The sequence below is a fragment of the Amphibalanus amphitrite genome, unplaced genomic scaffold, assembly GCF_019059575.1.
Source record: "Amphibalanus amphitrite isolate SeventyFive unplaced genomic scaffold, NRLGWU_Aamphi_draft 001495F_arrow, whole genome shotgun sequence".
In the NCBI taxonomy this organism is placed as follows: Eukaryota; Metazoa; Arthropoda; class Thecostraca; order Balanomorpha; family Balanidae; genus Amphibalanus; species Amphibalanus amphitrite.
Window position 1 is genome coordinate 36,321 of NW_024882988.1, and position 20,102 is coordinate 56,422.

Consider the following 20,102-nt stretch of genomic DNA (forward strand, 5'->3'; position numbering starts at 1 on the left):
TATCACTTATTGAGTGTGCCTATTGAATTCTATGAGTAAAATGACCCATAAAACATGTGTCGCACATGCCCTTGTCTATATTTTGTTTTTTGGTGACCTGACCTGACCTGACCTGACCTTGACCTTGACCTCTGAATGATATTGTATGCAACGAATATTGTTTTGCTAGCCTAAGAACACGTTTTGGGCAATCAGTCTCAGTCGATGACTCCATTCTTCGGCAACTACAGTGCAAGGCCGATACTGTAGAAACTTGCAGTTTGTACCCTTGACCTGACCTTGACCTTGACCTCAAACTTTAAATTAAGTACACGTTTTTAGTTGTTCGTGATGAGATCTTTCGATTGGCATTTGATTTTTCCAAATCGGACCATTAGTTCGGGAGATAACAGGGGGAGTAAAATTTACCCCCCCCCCCTTCAGCCCCGCGCGTTCGGCTGGAGACCCCAGCCCCGCGCGGGTTAACCCTCGCCCTGGCAGGGGGGGGGGGTCGATGCGACCCCCCCCCCCCTAAGGTTTTTCGAAGATAACGTAAAAACGGCGGCGCGCAGCGCCGCCAAATTTGGCACAGCCTATGGGGCAACCTTTTTACATATGACCTGAAAATTTCAGGTCAGGGTGACCTTGGGTCAGGTCACCAGGTCAGAAAAACCGGTACAAGGTCATGGTCAAATTTCAATTTTCTTTTTGCACCTGTCCAACTCACAGTTTTCGACTGATTTCCTTCAAACTTTCAGGAAGTGCTAAGTTCACCGAGTTGTATAACATATAGTCCGGTTTTTTTGAGGTCACTGACCTGAGGTCAGTTAGAGGTCATTACGTCGTAATGTTAAGCCTATGGGAAAATACTAAATTCGGAAAATACTGGAGATATCCGCTTCGTTTGATCTTTTTTTGTGCTTTGAAACCACGGTACTTAACAGCAGGTCACTTGGTGCTTCTTTGTTTGGTGTACTTATCCATGGGTCAGGTCAAATGAGGTCAACTGAGGTCAAATGACGTTTTTGCCAATAACTTGGCACATAATGATGCTAGAGCTTAAAAAATTGTATCATTGTGTTCCTGGTGATCAGCCGAATCAAATGATATGCGATATGATGCAATTTGGGTAACTTAAACTTAATTTATTAAGTTAAGTTTACTCAAAATTTAAGAAAAACTTTAAGTACACCTAAGCAAGCTAAAAAGTATATCATTCGACGCGCCTTGACGTGCTGAGTTCACTGGTGCTTTTCTTTTTGCTCTATCTTACTTAGATCAAAAGTTATAAGCGAAAAACTTTTGACCTGTTTTTAGCGAAATTTTTACATTTATACCCCCCAAAACCCCCCTAAATATTGACCTAGAGCAACCAAATTTGCACAGGGGCGAGAACTCCGGGGGGCCCACCTACCTACCAAATTTGGTGTTTCTAGGTGCCATAGGAGCCAATCGCGAGGGGGGGGGGTCGCATCGACCCCCCCCTGCCAGGCCGTGTTATGAAAAATGCCCTGCCAGGGCGAGGGTTAAGCTAAACCTATTGGAAGAATGCCATCTAGGTTATTGCAAGATTCTTACGGATAGGTTATTATTGGGTTATTCTGTCAACAATCTACAGAAGTATAGATAGACACTCAAATTACTTTGCATACGGCTTTCGGTGGACTGAGGAACTGTCTCTGATTCGCCGGTCTCATGACGTCATAATTAGCAATACGTGAAATTACTCACCTTTAATTTACATTGGATTGATTGTCGAAGTGCGCAACGGTTGTGTACAAAAGCCAATTTGAAGTTGTTGAGTGACGATCATAGAAAAATTGCGTGAAAATCGCTATTACTATTTGGTATAGTTATAATATTGGTGGGTGATCCTTTTATATTTTGATTTGTCTATTCTTATGCTGATAGCTATAACGGAAGCTTGACTGTATTAGATTTCAGTGTTATTTTATGCAACTCAAACTGCTCCCACTGCTCTTGTTCTGAAATCAAAATGAAAATGCTTGCTTTGAATTAAAATAAGTGAAATTTGTCACTAACAATACTTTAAGATAATTGCTGCCGGAATACAAGTTGAAGTGGTCCCTGTGATTTTTACTTATAAATCCTGTGATCATCGTAGGTTGAAAGTTGATGACTAATACGCAACAATGGCATGATCGTTTATTGCTTTCCCTTTTGTCATACATTAAGTATTTTTAGTGTGCTTGTACTTTTTCTTTGTTAATACTGATACTCATTATGAAATAGAATAACTTAATGCTCTCTATTGATGATTTTCAGTGTTAGCTCATAGGTAGCTGACCTTTAATTGAAATTGAAATTCAAATAGGCTCTCATGAAAATGTTATGATCAAAATTTTGATCTAACTGGCATGCCTTATGTGCTATATAAAATCCTGCACATGTTACTTAAAGTTCAAAGTTCCATCTTTATTTCTGTTTTGATGTAAACTTTCATTGACTGATAGATGCATTGTTATTCTTTTACCCTCAGTTTTCCAGACAGATCATGGATCCAGTGTTTGTTCCAATGTCAAGCTCGGGCCTTCCCGCTGGCTCCAGGCTGTCTACTTATCTTACAGTGAGTGTGTACTGTGCTTACTTACTTTGTTAGACTTCTTACTGTTTGCATGCCATTTTAATGTGATGCGTTAGATAACTGATCTGACCAGATATAGCAGCCCAGCTCCATCCTTTTCATTGGGAGCTAATTGGTCCTAGCCAGGATGACTTGCATTCATTAGGTAGGTAGCAGATAATAACACATTACAGAACAGTCAAACTCTGCAGTGTCCAGCTTTGGTGGTAAAGATCAGCAACCTTTGTAGAAGCACAAAAACACACTAGTCTAGATACTGACATTTCAAAATAAGCAATTTATTTTACTGGCTGGGATGAAGCAGTACTATGCATATTATTGACTGTGTTCATAAAATGATGTTTCATGTGTTTATGCCTTCTGGGCACTGCTGTCTGGTAACCCTCTCCCTGCCCTGGGCGTCCCCGCAGAACCGGCGCGGCGCCGAGACGGCCGACCCGAGCGGCGACCTGGCCAGTCTGAACCTGGAGCCGGCGCTGTCGCGCGCCTCTGGCCCAGCGCCCAGCCTGCCGCACTCCGCCTCCACGCCGTCGTTTGCCTCGTTCAACCCGGCGCGTGCCGCGTTCGGCGTCCGCCGCGACCTGCTGAACGGTTCGCCACCGGACGCTGTCAAGACGGGCGACGACGGCGCGGAGGCGAGCTCACTCTTCCAGGTGAGGGGGATGAAGGACATCTGGCAGGAAGTCACCAGGGCTGGTAACCGATGGAGTTAGATCCCCACTACGAACCAACCATGAACGCTTGCTCAAGTTGGCCTATTTGGTGACAATGGTATCCTTATTGTGCTTTTGTGTCATGGTTGGGAGGTTCTTAGTTTCAATGTCTCAATGTCGAGATGCAAGCGTAGGTATAACTGCGTAGGTGTTGACGAGTAATCTGATGAGGAGCCACTTATATAACCTTCCGCGTTCACGACCGTGTTCGATATTCCTCCCCCGTGTTTACCCCCATGTTCCCTAACCCCTGCTACTCTCAGGAGCACGTGGGCGGCACGACCTACTACTTCACTGCCGAGGAGGCGGCGGCGCAGAAATCTGCCGAGCCGCCGACCGTGCCGGCGCCGTTCACCGCCTATGTGACGCCGCCGCCTCAGGTTGCGCCCGGCCGCGGCGCCGGCTCCGCCAGCCTGCTGGGCGCCGCCAGAGCGCCGGCCGGCTTCTTCGCCAGCGACGAGCTGCGGGAGCAGATTCTGAAACAGCAGAGTCTGATGCTGGTGCACCCGAACCCGCAGGCCTACCCCGGTGAGTGCAATCGATGATAGTGTGGTGACCGGTAATCGGTCCGAAACGGGCCGAGAAGGGGTGAGATTTTGTCAGCTGCTGTGTCTATTCCATCTCGCTCGACACTCTCCTTGGGTATCTAAGGCGGGCATGCTCATGTGTATTGTGGAACATGGTATGCCCTGTAACGAGCTCAGCGGCTATTATCTGAATTATGAACGCTCATCGGGGTCTGTAATGGACTCAGCTGCAGGCTCGTATCTGTGTCTCGATTGTTAACTTTACAGCAGGTCAAGTAACAAAGTCATATAACCTGTGTGTGTTTCCTCTACGAACACCGTGTCCTCTGCCCACAGAGCTGCCGACCGAGGTGGACAGCTACCACGAGCTGTGTCCTCTGGAGCCTCCCGGACCGCTGCAAAAGTCGGCCCTCTTCAACTGCGTCACCTCTGTCTACAAGGCGACCAACGTCAAGACGGGACAGTGCTGCTGCCTCCGGCGGATACACGGTTAGTGCAAATTGGATTTTTGGATTGTGGTGAATGGATACTTGTTTGGTGTGGACTGTCGACACACGGTTAGTAGGGAGGGAGTTCTCAGTTAGTGGGGAGCGAATAACACTGTTGTGTTGTGAATGCTGGCTGCAGCTGCTAGGTTGGCGAATGTATTTTCGTAGTTCGTTCGTGGTGTAAATATTCAAATTGAATATTGAATGTTCATGTACGCGGAACTGAGAGCTTAGAGTGAGCCTCTCATGACTTATGCATGGTCTGCGGCCTTGCATCGGTGCTTCATTATACAATAGTTCGTATCTAAATCAGGGCTCTCTTTAACCTACCCTATATTGAGTAGATCTTTCTCCTTCAAATTCTAATCTTTACACTTGGGAGCTTTGATTGAATAGCCATTAACGTGACCTTTTTCCCTGATAAAAGGCGGGGCCAATCGTCCGAATCTACCCCCTCCCCAGTAATTCATCGATCCCCTATAACCTCCCCACTCTCCCCGCTCCCCCCTCTCTGTCAGGTATGCGGCTGGCCAACACCAACAGTCTCCAGACGGTGGCCCAGTGGCGCAAACTCAGCCACACCAGTCTGGTGGCGCTGAGGGAGTTCTTCACCACCAAGGCGTTCGGTGACAACTGTGAGTGAGATGCCTCGGACGAGTGGTGATGGTCGTGTCACTGGTGTGTGCCGCCGGTGGGGTCGCTGGTGTGAGGAGAGTTGATTTGGGAAGAGAGAGGGCGCAACGGTCGCGGGACGGTGATGTGTGAGGTACGGGGAGCGCCAGAGCAGGCAGTTTGTGCTGTTAAGTGGAATCCGGACAACGTTGTTGGTAACGTTCCGTTTCAGCCGTTTGTTCATGACGTGCAGTCACGGTTTCTTGGATGACATGTCGTCCTCTGCCCCTGTCTTCCCCCGTCACTCCTCTCTCCCCAGCGGTGGTGACAATGGATGGTGACATACCCCGTCTCCCGCAGCGGTGGTGATGGTGTACGACTACTACCCGGGCGCCGAGACGCTGATGGTGCCGTTGGTGACCCCCCCCCCCTTGTCTCCCCCGCAGCGGTGGTGATGGTGTACGACTACTACCCGGGCGCCGAGACGCTGATGGCGCGCCACTTTAGCCAGCCGCCGCAGCTGAACGGGTTCGCCGACCCGTTCCAGGACCCGAGCATACCGCGGCCCTACAGCGCCCAGAAGAACGCCGTGCTCAGACAGAAAAACGGTTAGGTCGCATTCCTTCCTTGTATGTATGTATGTATATGTATGTATTGACACCAAAAGCCTTCCACATATGGCGTGGCGATTACGGCTTACTTGGGCTCCTGGGATGATTCCAAATTAGAACGTAATACGAAGAAAGGGATTCGGGGCTTTTGGGTTATTCGAGTTTCGGAATTTCTGGCACCTTGCAATTATTGTTTCTTCTTATCCAGCTGGAAATATGTTGCTCTTTGCCTTTTGTGATGTGTTAACAATTAAATGTCGTCACCTCATCATACTCGTAGCTTATCTTTTTAGCTGATATGTTCCTGCAAACACATCCAACACTGTACCGTTAAAGGGACCCTCCCACCTTAACATTAGTTTTGAGTTGAGATAGCCAAGTTTGCGGCCAGGCTCAGAAACCACCATTTATCCTGTTCGCAACCCCCGCAGCTTTATGGTGTTCAAGAAATTTCTTCCCTTTACTTGCACGGTGGGACCAGCGTGGTCCCTATCTCTTAACCATTACGGGAATCTGATGACGTCATCAGGCTTTCGAACGTCCGTTAAATGTTTGACTAAAACGTTTTGTAGCACGCGGTGGTATATGCTGCTTTGCGCGCAACAAATGCCGCACTTTCAAATAAAGTCGCTAGGAATTACAGCGGAGATCCCAAAAAGTAAACAAAAGTAAAAGTCTAATATCTTGAAAACCGGTGAATATTTTTCGATGAAATTTGGTAGATATTCGTTTTTGCTCTTTCTGAACCGAGCGACATCACTTTCATGCCCATTCATTAACTTTTTTGAAGGTGGGAGGGTCCCTTTAACCCGGCCCCCGTGATCTCTGACAGCACTGATGCCCGAGGCGCTGATCTGGGGGTACATCATCCAGCTATCGGGGGTCCTGCGTCAGATCCACGCGGCCGGACTGGCGTGCCGTGTGCTGGATCCCACCAAAATACTGGTGACAGGTGGGTCCGGGGTTCAGAGCGGAGTGAGAATACTGGCTTAGCTCGGAGGCAGGCCGAGGGCTGGCTGGGAAGGGCTGCATCACTAAAGGACTGGCTCATGTCATCTGAGGAATGAAAACAATCGTGTAGATGATACCAATAATAATTGCCAACTGGGGTAACAAATCAATTTCAGGGCCACTTTCCGTGGACAGGCTCGTAGCCGAAGAATGGAGTTTCTCGCTTATGCTCTTCCACAATGGGAACTCAAGACTGTTGTATATGCCATGACTAGTTGGGATTGTTGTTGTTGTTGGTGTTCCCCTCAGGGCCGGCTGGGGCCGGCCTGTAACCCCGTGAGGGGCTCCTTGTGGCGGAGGTAGCCGGCGGCCAAGGCCGCCACCAGCTCGCCGTCCTTCAGCTGCTCTGGTCGGATGTGGATGTTGCCCGTCAGTCGCAGGCGGGCGCCGGCCAGGCACGGGCACCTGAGCAACACATGCTCCGGGGTGTCGGCGCCCTCTCTGCACACGATGCAGCGGGCTGCGGGGCACGCCTTGAGGTTGCCCTGCTGGCAGGTCGGGATGGGGCGCCGCCCGATACGGTGCAGATACTGCTCCGAGCGACCCCAGTGCCCGGCCCGCAGCTGGTGGACGTTGACGGCGGCATCTCGGTCGAGGTTTTTGAGCGGAGCCGGCATACGGTCCCGCATGATGTCCTTGAAGAAGCTGGACGGCCATTCCTGCCGCCAGCGGTGGGAGGCGCAGCGTGCGACGGCCTTCGTTAGCGTCCTCACGTCTGTTGCTGCTGCCTCCTGAGGTAGGCCGGAGGCTTCCTTGGCCAGCTCATCGGCCCTCTCATTTTCCCGCAGGCCGCAGTGCGCCGGGACCCACTGGAGGCGGATCGGTGACCCTCGGCTGGAGAGAGCGAGTAGGTCCTCCCAGATGGAGATCCCTAGGTGAGTCGTCTGGGAGGAGGCGCCGCTCTCCAGCATCCTCAGGGCGGCCTGGCAGTCGGTGCAGATGACTATTGGGTCGTCTGCGATGTCGGCGTCGGCGTCTCGGATGGCGTTCAGGGCCGCCTTCAGGGCACACAGCTCTGCCCGCGTACTGGAGCAGAGCTGGCCCGCTGGGACTCGGACCTCCCGAGTCTCTCCCGACGGGAAGGTGATGGTGGCACCGCCCCCGCCTTGGGAGACGCCTCCCTCCGCCGAGCCGTCCGACCATATCCAGGTGGCGCGGGGCGGCAGTTGTTCCAATGTGGCCTCTGCCGCTCCCCTCCGTATGTGCGCAGGGGCCGCTCTCTGGCCGCCGGGGCCGACTTCCAGGCAGAACGTCACGGCTTCTCCATGGTGGTCCCACGGTGGGATAGTCTTTGTAGGGCGTCCTTCCACTTTGACGTCGGCCGCGCCTGTCCAAGCCAGGGCGCGGTGGCCGACGTCACGCCATCCGGTGGTCGTCCTCAGGCGGGGCGCGACGTGCATCTCGCCGACGGCGTGGAGCGGGTCGTCGCCGGGCAGCGAGGCGGCCAGGCCCACCATGCGGGCGGCCAGCGCCGGGCATCGTACTCGCGCCGGCGGGATGCCGGCCTCGGCCATCAGCGGCGCGGTCGGGGTCGAGGCCGTGCATCCAGTGACCGCACGGGCCGCCGCTCGCAGCTCCCGCTCGATCAGCTCGACGTGAGCTTCAGACGCCGCCGGGAGCCACGCTGCTGCCGCGTACTCCAGGGCGCCCCGAACGTATCCGTTGGCAACGGTCCGTAGTTGCGCCTCCTGGAGGCCCCAGCTGCGACCGGTCAGCTTCCTCAGCTGAGCCGTCCTGGGCTTCACTTTCCGGCGCAGGTTCTTGCAGTGTTCCCCGAAGTGGAGGAGTCTGTCGAAGGTGACTCCTAGGAGTCTCAGGTGCGGGGATCCTTTGACCGATGTTCCGGCCACCTTGATCTGGAAGTCCTTGGCGTCATGGGACCACTGGGAGAGGACCAGGGCCTGGGTCTTCTCCCCGGCGATCACCATCTTCCACCTGTTGGCCCACCTGACCATCGTGTCAGCTGCGATCTGGGCTCGTTCTCTTGCCGTCTCCATCCGGCAGCTACCGCTCAGTGTGGCGGTATCGTCGGCGTACATGAATACGCTGGTACCCGGGACGCTCCTCAGGTCGCTCACCAGGTCGGCCGACCACAGGGTGTACAGGGTCGGTGCCAAGACCGAACCCTGAGGGAGGCCCGCTCTGAAGGGGCGTTCCTCGCTGAGGCAGCCGTTCACTTCCACCCTGGCGCGTCGGTCACGGAGGAACTGGAAGATCCAGTTTACCATGCATAGTGGGAGCTGGAGACGAAGCAGTTTAAGTTGTAGCATGCGGTGGTCGATCTTGTCATAGGCTCTACTGAAGTCATACGCTACCAGCGCGAACTTCTCCGCCGTCTTCCCCTCGGTAGGGCGACCGGCGGGGCGGGGTCGGTTCCAGCCGTCCTGTACGGTCTGCACAAGGCGGCCGAGGTTCTCCTCCACCGATTTTCCGCGCCAGTAGCCCACCTGTTCGGCAGGAATCAGGTTCCTCGCTTCGGCGATCTGGCTGAGTCGAGCGCCGACCATCCGTTCTGCCAGTTTTGCCACGTGGCTGGTGAGGGCTATCGGGCGGTATGACGTCACGGACTGTGGGTTCTTGCCGGTCTTCAGAATCGGGATGATGGTGGCCCTCCGCCACGCGCTTGGTATGGTGGCGTCTGCCCAGGTCTGGTTTATCAGGCGCAGCAGTACGGACTTGGCTGTGGGGCCGAGATGCCGCAGGTGCTGGCCGGGCGCTTTCCTGGACTTCAGCACCCGGATCTGGGCTTCCATCTCCTTCATGCTGAAGGGGGCGCACGCCTCTTCCTTAGTGTCGAGGCATGTGCAGCCGTTGTCCCTCAGGGATACCAGTTCCTTCTTCACGGGCCGGTCTCGTTTCGGACAGCGGACCTGCTTGCTGACCGCTGCATAGGTCCTGACGAAGGCGTTGGCTTTCGCGCGGTCCTCTATGGCAAGTTTGCCACAGTCCCCGCTGATAGCCTGTCCCGGTCGGGACTCGGGTACGGCGCCCTCCATCCTCCGGAGAATCTTGGAGACGCGCCCGATGCTCGAGGGCCGGTTCAGCTCCGTGGAGACAAAGTCTCTGAAGGTCCTGGTTCCGGCCGACTCCTCTGCTGCGGCGGCCGCCTTCTTCGCAGCTTTCCACCTCTCTCTTGTTGCAGGACAGAGATTAGAAGTCATCTCTGCCCGTGCCGCTCGCCTTGCCGAGATCGCATCGATCAGTTCAGGATCGCAGGCCCAGGGCTTCGGGTCGGCGCGAGCGCCGCGGGGGATGGCCCGCGTGCTCTCTGACATGATGATGGTTGCCACTCTCTCGGCGAGGGTGATTGTCGGTAGATCAGGAGGCAGGGCAGAGAAGGCCGCCTCGCAGCCGCTGGTAAACTGTGTCCAGTCCGCCTTCTGCCAGGACCACCTGGTCTTTTTGATGCGGCGTGGGCGGGCGCCGCTCGTCGTGGTCTGGACCACAGGTGGGGGAGGTGATCACTGCCGAGATCTGAGCCGATGGACCAGGAGCTCCGCAGCGCCAGATTCTGGTGGCAGAGCGCAACGTCTGGGGCAGTCAGCGGCCCGGTCCCGTAGCCGGCGCGGGTGGGCTCTCCGTTGTTGAGGGCTGTCCAACGTGAGCGTTCTAGCCAGCCCGCGAACTAGTTGGGATCGCCACCACTGCCTGTCCTGACCGCTCCCCGTTCTCCCGCGCGTCCCACAGGTCAGGACCGTCTTCACGTGAACGCGTGCGGCGTGCTGGACGTGCTGCTTGCCGACAGCGGCAACACCAACTCGATGATGATGGTGCAGCACTATCAGGTGGGTGTGTCTGCGCGGGTCGCTGGCGATCCGACACCGGACGGTGGTGCCACGCTGATTGGGGCTTTGGGAATGGGGAATCTGGACCGATCTGAGTTTGTGAAGAGGCGTGGAGCGTGGTATACGAGAACTGGAATGGACTGGTGTGTCCATGAAGTCTCTGTGTGTGTTAGTGTGACACTATATGACGTGATAACATACCCGAATCCCGATACATTGTTAGACCATATGGCTTTGTATATCTCTGCGCATACGACGCACAGGAGTCTATGTGCGGCGCGTCCCTAACCCCCCAACAAACAACAACAAACAAGATTTGACAAAATATCCCCCTGCCTAGGAGCGTCACCGCTGACTGCGCCCCTCCCACCCGCAGCAGGAGGACCTGGTCGGCCTGGGCAAGCTGCTGCTGGCGCTCTCGTGTAACTCGGTGCTGGCCGTGCAACCGGACAACTTCAACACGAGCATCAGCATCGTGGAGCGGCACTACTCGGCCGACCTGAAGGCCGTCATCATGAAGTGAGTCGACAGCGGCACCCTCTCAGCCGAGCGGCTGCTTAGCTAGATGTTTTTTTTTTTTTTTTGGCTGGCCGAGCTTAGGTCGCAATGATGGAGATTGGAGAAGACGCTTACTTTTTACCTTTGTTATTTTCTTTATCCGCTATCAAACCATGGCTGCCACCAATTTTCGCCCTTCCAGTGACTCGTTTCCTGTCTGACGCATCCGTCCTTCTTTAGTTCACCACTCAGCTATCCTTGCTCACTGCTGCTACCGCCCTCTAACTGCTCTGAACCCCCTGCCGATCTGTCAGTCTCCGCCTGTACCTTTTTTAGCTTTCATCCCTCCTCTCTTTCTGACTACGCCCTCTCTCCCCGACCCCCAGCAGTCTCCTGGTGACCTGTCTGGCCTCCCCCTCCCCCTCTGACTGTCTCCCTCTCCCCCCCCCCCCCCCATCAGTCTTCTAGTTCCGAACGGCGGCCGCCAGCGGAGTATCAACGACGTGATGCCGATGGTGGGCGCGCGGTTCTACCAGCAGCTGGACGCGTCTCACCGGCTCTGTGACCGGCTCGAGGACGAGCTGGGCCGGGAGGTGCAGAACGGCCGACTGTTCCGACTGCTCGCCAAACTCTCGGCCATCACAGAGAGACCCGAGTGAGTGGGAGGGGCGGGTCGTATGGGAGGAGTGTGGCACGGAACGGAGCCTGGGTTGGGAATGTGATGGGGATACAACTGCATTGGTCGGTGACAACCGTAGCTCAGTCATTGTGCGTGACTTTGTCTCCGATCAAACATTTTGACACTTAATATAGTCTGTGCCTAGCCGTTAGCTTTTGCAAACGTATCTCGTTTATTGTGAATTGTTTTCATGAAACGAGCTACTGATTTTCTTTCTTTTATGACATCTCCCCCTCTGCATTGTCGCGGCACCCCTCACCCTGTCTAATCGTGTTCTTACGCCGCCCGCAGGCTGAACCTGGACGGCGCCTGGGCCGAAACGGGCGACCGCTACATGCTGAAGTTATTCCGCGACTACGTGTTCCACGCCGTGACAGAGGAGGGCCGACCGTTCCTGGACATGGCGCACGTCGTCCAGTGCCTCAACAAGCTGGACGCCGGCTCCTCGGACAAGGTATGTAACTGGGAGGATGACCGAAGGTGGGGAGGTGATCGAAGGGTAGGGTGGGGGGAGCACAAAGGTCGCTGGGGTCTGATTGCTGGGTATGGATGCATGAGTAAACTATGATGAGATTATGGTGGAATAGGTTAAAATATGAGAACTGGCAACTCCGTGCGGTCTTATGAGAGGTGGTGACTCAGTGAAGGGCATAAGAGTGCACAATCAAGCGGACATGATGGGAAATACGAACAGCGTTCAATAGAGACACGGGAGTCCCATACACTGCCATCGGGCTCGGGCTCAAGGTGCCTGAGCTAGGGTACTACGTCGTTCTGGTTTGGGGGTGCTGACGTCAAAGACTGTTTCGTTGACGCGCCCAAAACTAGCCTGCAAGAGAGAGAGAGAGAGTCTTATTAATCAGTGCAAAAACTATTAACCCTCGCCCGCACATGGGGGGGGGGTGGTTGCCACCCCCCCCCCCCCAGGTAGTCTTTCTGCTCTGCACTCAACATTTTTAGAGCTAGAAGGCTGATTTTTCGTATAGCTGCTCCTCTATCCTTTCTTGATGTCCACTGAAAATTTCAAGTTTCTGTGATTTTTGGTTTCGGAGATATGACCTTGTTTTTCAGGTCATGTCATGACCCAAATGGCTAATTCTCAACATCTTGCGTTTGCCATGAGCCTTATGAGCTTTTGACACCCTGATTTCGGCCTTTTTTGCCAGTCTTAGCTCCTACCTATCATGGAACATGTTGTTCGACGATGTACAGGGGTCAAGGTCAGGGTCAAGGTCAACCTAGGTCACCTAAGATAATTGCGTTTTAGGCAAGCTGAATTTACTTTTTTTGAAGTTTTTTGACTGCATTTTTGGTAAAAGCTTCTCAGATCATGATTTCATGTAATATGGACCCAAAAACAATCGGTGCACACATCAGTATACACACAGACACACACAGACATACAAACACATATAATTGACCTTGACCTAACTTGACCTGAAATGACCTCAGCAGCAAAATTCTGGTCGGGTAGTGTGACAAAGAGGTTCTAGCTGGCTTGGCACCAGAAAACAGCATCGTCATCGGTATTTGATAAGCAGCACACTTGATATCCAACGGTGACCCAAAACAGCAACATTTTTTAGTTTGACCTGACCTGGAAGGTCAATGACTGATCTGAGAAGGTAAAACTGGGTATCATTGGATTCGTCTCTTCCCAAAGAATCTTTTTGGTCTTTACTGCTAAGCTCTATCTCCAACAGGAACGAAATGGCGCGGGGGGGTGGCAACCACACCCCCCCCCCCATGTGCGTTCTAGGATGGGAAAATGGCATGTGCGGGCGAGGGTTAATGATGTGTTGCAGTAGTCTTGCCCGGCGGTAAGCCGTTTCGGTATTGCACGATTGCAGGGTGTACAGGAGGGAATATCGCCCTAAATTAGGCTTAATTATGAGCTGTTCGTCACTAGCGGAGAATGATGTTTGACCCTGCTAGCGGTACATTTCCAATGGTATATGATCAGCCATTATATAGTTGTGTTGCATGCTCTTTTACAGGTCGTGCTGATTTCATTGTATTACTGACTAGGGGCAATGACGTGATTTATGGTACAGTTTTGTTCATCGTACATAGGCGCTGGAACATGACGCCTGCGTACTTATTACTTGCAATCAGTCACTTGGGTGGCTCTTTGATGTCTGCCGTTGCCAACTTGTGGGCAACTGGGCCATCATCAGGATGAAGCAGGGATACGGCATGCATAAGCTATATGCAATCAGCGGCGGCTATGTAGTAAAGAACCAATGTCGGCACGTTTTTATATGTTATTGTTGCGGAAAGAGGTTAGCGACAAAGGCTGAGTCCAAGCCCTGACTCACTGACCATCTGTGAAATAGCTTTCGGTGGGTATGGGCCTCCGGCACCCGGATTGCTTAGTACCGGCAGAGCTCGGTCTGCTGAGTGCTCGCCGGATCACGGAGACTGGTGGATACAGTACTGATGCCGTCGTCCCCACGCCCTCGGGCCTTTCCTAGATCAAGTGCTGACGTATTTGATCGGCTCGGCAGAAACGCATGGTAACAGACCGCTACCAATACCAATAAGTCGCTCCGGAACCGCGATGTTATTATTTTACTTTCTTTATGTGTCGCGGAGTGAAAATGTGTTAAATACCGGCCATTGCCCGGAGCATGCATAACCGACTCACGAACTGGCCGGAGCGTTCTGTACCGACCCACGACATGAGCATCGAAATTCCGAGTGCTCGTCTCATTTAGGTATTACAGGGACTAACAATGACTGTTTTGACATTGTTTGATGTTTTCGTACCAGTGTTTTGGCCTGAGATCATGGGGTGAGTACGGCACGTTCTATCCATCCATGACTGATTCCCCTCAATGTTGTATGCGTAAAGAAACTTGTGATTTACACAATACCACTGCTACGCTCCCAGTTGTTTATCACCCCGGTCAACACATCCTGTGCAATCTACATTAATGTTCTTTCCATGCACCTAGACGTCCCCATGTGCGGCGCCCGGTCCCTCCCGTCAGCCATATCTGCTGGCGGCATCCTCCTCTGACGGTAATGCTCCTCATCGACAGGTGTGTCTGATGTCGCGTGACCTGCAGAATGTCCTCGTCACCACCTTTTCCGAGCTGAAACAATGCTTCGAGCGCTCGTTCAGAGAGCTGTTCGAAGCGTCGCTGGCCAAGGACCCGCCGGGAGCGTAGCGGTTTCCCTGTGACGATCGCACACCCGCGGCGGTGTGAAGAATCGCCCGGCCCACCGATGTGAGGTGCTGAACGGGCCGAAACTGTGACCATCTGCCAGCGCGGGAGCCGCCGTAATTCGAGCTCCTCGGTGATCATTGTCGCTTCGACTCCGGTGTTCGGAGTGAGGGCTGTTTTTTTTTTCGTGCGTATTGTCTACGACGTGGCGGTGATCTGCAGTTACTCTGCTGTATATTTGCAGCAATTTGACGATTTTTGAGGCGGCAGGGGTGCTCACTCACTCGGCCCCAGCTGCTGTGGTGCCGGAGCTTCCGTGCGAGTTTCCCGAGGCGCGGACATGAGTCTGAGTGGGCGGCTGAGCGCGTGGGGCGGTCGGCCGGCCGGGTGGGTGCCCGGCGCCGACTCATCCAGCTGCTGTCGGTGCGATGGTGAATGCGATAGAGTGGAGAGCGAGCTGTGGAGTCTCTGTCCACCGTGTACAAACTGCGGCCAGGCCCATCCACCTGCCGCCGTCTGTCCGTCTGTCCGTCTGTCTGTCTGTCTGTCTCTGTTTGTAAGAGTCGGTCACAGTCGAGTCCCGTACAGCTATGGACTCTATCGTGACATGTGCGTGCTGCGCGTGTTTTAGTCGCTGGCCAAATGTTTGCTCCGCTGTTTTGTTTTATCGCGCGCGGATGCGCGAGTACAAAGTGTGTATTTGGTTGATGGAGGGTGGCAGGGGCATATGGCCACCGCTGGTGGGCTGCTCAGAGGCGGCTGCCTCATGGAATGATGCGCTCACAGAGTGATTGAAGATCGGTATTGTTTGGTGACGTCGCCCACGACGGTGCTCCGTATTAGTCGGCCGTGCTGCTTTCGTCTCGCTTTTAAGCCGAGTGTATATTGGCCCATAGCGCCATGTTGCGTCGAGCTGGTTCAAAAGACCCTGCTGTGATCCATAGCCTAGTTAAGTTCTTTTAGATGCGTTTGTATGCCCGCCATACACATCCCATTGTCACTATTTGCGGGCTGACAGAAATGTCCGTGATGAATTATTCCTAGACGTGTGATAGGTCGATGACAAGAAGAAGGAAAAGGAGAGGAGAAAAACAACAAAATGCCAACTGTAAAAAGGATTAACACTGCAAAAGTAACCCAAAAACACAATAAAACGACAAATGTTATCATGTGTTTTCAAAGCTGCATGTTCTCAGGGAAGGTAGCTGACGACATAAAGCCAGCAGAGATACTAACGTCCCAAAGCAAATGCCCTCCAAAACTGTGGATGCATTTACACCGTACACGAAGCCAAACATTGTTTGTGTCTACGAATCGTAATGACTCGAGGCGTCTTTCCATGAGTGTCACCGTGGCGCTAAGTGGATGATGCTTCAGACAGAAGTCGCATTCGGAGCTGCTAGATAGAGAATACCGGTGTGTTTTACTAGGAGAGGGTTCACACTTCACAGGCGACTCTCAGAAAAAGTACTAGCGGGCCGACATTCGTTCGTTGTTCTTAGTTCTTGCCTAGTGTTTACACTAAAACGGTGCACGCTCGGAGATGTCATTGTGTTGCTGTGTAGCGTTTATTGTCAATAGATAAACCAGAAACAAACATATTGCACAAAAAGCACTCGTTCAAGATGACCAAGAATATGATGCACCTTTTTTATTCTGAAGCAACAGTCCTTTTTCAGCTGATTGCCGTTTCCCGTAGTGAATCGTTTAACTTTGCACTGCGTGGTGGTTAAATATATTCCTACCCGGGGCCGGGATGATTCAATAAATGTCACCGAGGTTTTTTTAGCGAAAACTCCGAGGGCCGTTAGGCCCAAGGTGATTTTGCTAAAAAAGCGAGGTGACATTTATTGAATTCCCGGCCTTAGGGCTGGAAGGTGTTTCCCATACCTGCCAAAAAGCTCACAACTATATGATAGTGACGTCAGCTGCAGCCGTGTGGTTCAACGTGTTTAACCACACCCCTTGAACCATACGGCTTGTAATATTAAAGCATTGCATTAAACTTTGAAAAGTGTGGTACAGTGCACGTGCCGTTTAAATGCCTGGATGTCTCGATTTAATCATGTAATGTAGCAGGTATGGGAAAAAATGTGTCGCAACTCATATTTCCTGTTTGCGCCCGACATGGTTGCAAATAGCTCAAGAAGGGAAAGAAAGGAGAAAAGAGATAAATGAAAATGAGGTGTTGCTGAAGCTTGCGATGTGTGGCGGGTGATGTCAACTGTCGTTACCGACTGCAAGAGTGTCGAATTCAGCGCGGGCTCGAATATCATACGAGATAGCCCACAAAATTTGGGTTTCGCCTTTTTTTTTGCCTTTGGTGCTTCACGTTATCAGCTTTCACCTGCATAAACGTGTTGGATAAACGCTCCTGTTCCAGCGATTGAGTGCTTTGCGTATAGGTTATGTTTTTGGGATCATATTTCATCTTTTCAGGCGTCACATTTTTTACCATTTTTATTATGGGAAAATCCATAGACTTACTTGTGACCCTCTCCGGTCGCTAATCGGGACGAGTTTCCTATACGCGTTCTTTTTTGCAATGGTTTGCAAAAATGCTCACTAAAAATAAATTAGCGAATATTGGGACAGAAAATGAATAGATTTCGTTAAAAATGAACGATTTCTCCGAAACTCACACCAGTAATACAGTGGCACCATAGAGCGTGAGCAATTACGGTACAAATTTAGGGGGTCGCAAATCAGGCACCTTGCCTTACATTTTATACATTATACTGTTGCTCTTATAATGCGCTGAAAGTTTCAAGGTGATTGTTCAGTCGGTGTAGCTATAGCGAGCCTTTGAACTGTTTCTGAGTTAAGGTCACTTGACGTGACCTGGTGACCTGACCTTGAACGACCCGGGTCTGAACTTTTCACATGTGCGGAAAAGATGTATGAAGACGTGTACAAAAACGGCGACGCTGTGCGCAGCGTTTTTTTTTTTTTTAGATTTTCGCGAAAAACCTGAGTGGGGGAGGGGGTGAAAACACCCCTCCCCCCCCAGCATGGCGCGATTTAAGCACACATTACATTCCTCGCAATTCAATAGCATATTGAGGTATGAAAAATTGTGTCACTCGCAAATGTTTTACTAAAATCAACGTTAGATGCGAACGGGCGGAAATCCTCCATTGTCTCTGGAATAAAATACATTCAATGTCACTAACAAACAGAAAGCCAAGGCATTGTCTACAATCTACAGCAACCCGCGCCCCGTTAAGGTCTGGCAGGTTCCCGATTCTGTTGGGGATGGGGAGGGGGGGGGGTGCAAAGGGCCTTTTCGTGCTTTCCTTGGGGCCTGTTCCACCGTAACGTTAACGTATGCCGTATGTCGTCTAGGCAGCTCAAACTGGCCTTACACTCATGGTGGAGCCTTTGAGAGCTAATGGCAATTGGCCCTCTGCCACCCAGTAGGTCATCCACTCGAGTGTGTCCTTATCCTGCGACTGGTTGAGGTTTGTCAGCTGTCCGGTCTTGCCGTCTCCAAACCCCCACCATCCGCCGTAGCTGCAGTCCAATCTGCAGGCCTTGAACGGCTTGCCGCTGGTTTCAAGGAGGCCGTCGGTTGCAGTGCCCTCCACCCACGTTAGGATCATTTCGTAGTCGTCAATCGGGTTGATGGACGTAATATTGTACAGGGCGTATTGAGTAGGGCTCCATACGATGCCATCCTTCTTTATGGTCACCCGCAGTTGAAGCGGGCCCTGTGCCGCCATGGCCCCCAGTGCCTCCAGGCCCAGCCAGTGCGAGCCAGCAGGGTCTCCGAAGCCGAGCATGTAGTCGGCCATCGGTCTGTCGAAGCGCTCGGTGGTGCCGCTCTTCCAGCGCTGCAGCAAGGTCCAGCCGCCGCCGCCCAGGCTCATGTCGCAGTAGGCGGAGCGCTGGGTGGTGGCGCCGATCTGGTACACCCCACTGTCGCTCACGCCGGCCGCCAGGAGAGCGGCGCAGTCGAGCCCGTCAGCGGCGGCCGCGGCGGCCACCTCCGGCTCCAGCTCCTCGGCTGCGAGCGGCGCCCCTCTCTGGAACCACTCTGTGCCTGTGGGCGGCACCGCAGTCGGACCGTCGCTGATCATGTGGCTGGCCAGGGAGCAGGAGAAGGCACCCGATGGGAGCGGCGCCGCCTCGCCGGCCTGGCAGTGCGGGTCGACCAGACACAGCGCGCGGCACGTGCAGGCCGTGGGTGTCTCAGTGAGCTGATATACGGCCCAGTCGCTGGGCGCCCACGGGACGGTGACGAGGGTTTGTGCGGCCGCGTTCACGGCGCCCGGGGAGGTGTTGAGCGGCGCCGGAGAGGGGGGCTCGGTGACGTCAGTGGTGTTGGCGGCCGGGGTCTGTGTGGAGTTCTGGGATGGCTCCTCGGCGGAGGAGCCGATGATCGGCATTGTGTCGATTTGTGGACTGTCTGTGATCGGGCTGGTGGTGGTCGTGGTAGTGATGGTCTCGCTGTTTTCCCCATCTTCTCCCGGGGCTACGACGGGGTCAGGGCTGAGCCACAGCACCGCCGTCAGGGCGGCCCACACCGGCAGACGCATCTTGAAGACCTTGTCTGCAGCGCGGGCTGAGACCAGACGGCAGATGCTGCTCTTCCCAAGTGTGCACTCGCGGTGGAAGTTAGCACAGCACCACACGGAGGAATATGTGAGCTATAAGGTCTGGACGAGCTCGCTGCCGATGGAGCGCAGAAGCGCGCCCAACCACGACTGCCGTCCTCTAGAAGCAGCCGGTGGCCTACTCTGGCCGGGCGGCGCACATTACCTGAGCAGTTAGGCCCTCTGTTGGTAGCGACGCCGAAAGAAAGACTGAAACAAATGGGGCTTCCGACGCGGCATAATAGACGTGTGTTATGCACCGTGACATTGCCGAAGATTTATCGTCACATCCAGGGGCCAATAAGATGACAAGAGCAAAGCATTTGAAGGAAGACATGGGACAACAGAAGTTACATAAGACATGCTGCGTAGCAGGGCTGCGGAGTCGGAGTCGGAGTCGGAGTCGGAGTCGGAGTCGGAGTCGATTTTAGAAACCCGAGCCGGAGTCGGAGTCGGAGTCACCGAAAATCTGTCGACTCCGCAGCCCTGCTAGGTCTGCGGAGTCGGAGTCGGGAGTTGGAGTCGGTCGGAGTCGACAATTCTGCCCGGAGTCGGAGTCGGAGTCGGAGCTGGTTTTTGAAAGCCGGAGTCGGAGTCGCCGAAAATCCATCGACTCCGCAGCCCTGCTGCGTAGTACCTACACAGCCAGTCCAACGCACTACTAACTTACGACGGGAGACATCCTGGCCGCGCGGTCTCTCACCTGCCTTGCGGTGCAGTATAACTTCAGGCGACCACTGCTAGTGCCATCTAGGGACTAAACCATCAGTTAACGCATTTAGGAGCGAGCGCACGCTCTATTATGCTTTAGGTTTTCGGGTTCTAATTG

General features: G+C 53.3%; 2 protein-coding genes across 4 annotated transcripts; one reads left to right on the forward strand and one right to left on the reverse strand.

The window, feature by feature from the left end:
* Nucleotides 1-1,719: 1,719 nt before the first annotated feature.
* LOC122373432 (PAN2-PAN3 deadenylation complex subunit Pan3-like) lies at nucleotides 1,720-15,844 on the forward strand. 3 transcript variants are annotated; one of them, XM_043351492.1, is made up of 13 exons: nucleotides 1,720-1,843; nucleotides 2,480-2,566; nucleotides 2,995-3,237; nucleotides 3,561-3,825; nucleotides 4,161-4,313; nucleotides 4,831-4,947; nucleotides 5,371-5,532; nucleotides 6,368-6,487; nucleotides 10,234-10,331; nucleotides 10,708-10,850; nucleotides 11,290-11,484; nucleotides 11,800-11,962; nucleotides 14,553-15,844. In XM_043351492.1, exons 2-13 carry the CDS (start codon nucleotides 2,495-2,497, stop codon nucleotides 14,679-14,681), a joined length of 1,860 nt encoding a protein of 619 aa, XP_043207427.1. In that variant the 5' UTR covers nucleotides 1,720-1,843; nucleotides 2,480-2,494; the 3' UTR covers nucleotides 14,682-15,844. The 3 variants fall into 3 exon arrangements, with proteins under 3 accessions (XP_043207427.1, XP_043207428.1, XP_043207429.1); XM_043351493.1 differs by having other exon boundaries at nucleotides 1,737-2,100; XM_043351494.1 differs by having other exon boundaries at nucleotides 1,739-1,826.
* Nucleotides 15,845-18,028: 2,184 nt separating this feature from the next.
* On the reverse strand, nucleotides 18,029-19,216 carry LOC122373437 (angiopoietin-2-like). The gene has a single exon (XM_043351500.1). The coding sequence runs from the start codon at nucleotides 19,214-19,216 to the stop codon at nucleotides 18,029-18,031; it is 1,188 nt and encodes a 395-aa protein (XP_043207435.1).
* Nucleotides 19,217-20,102: the final 886 nt, after the last annotated feature.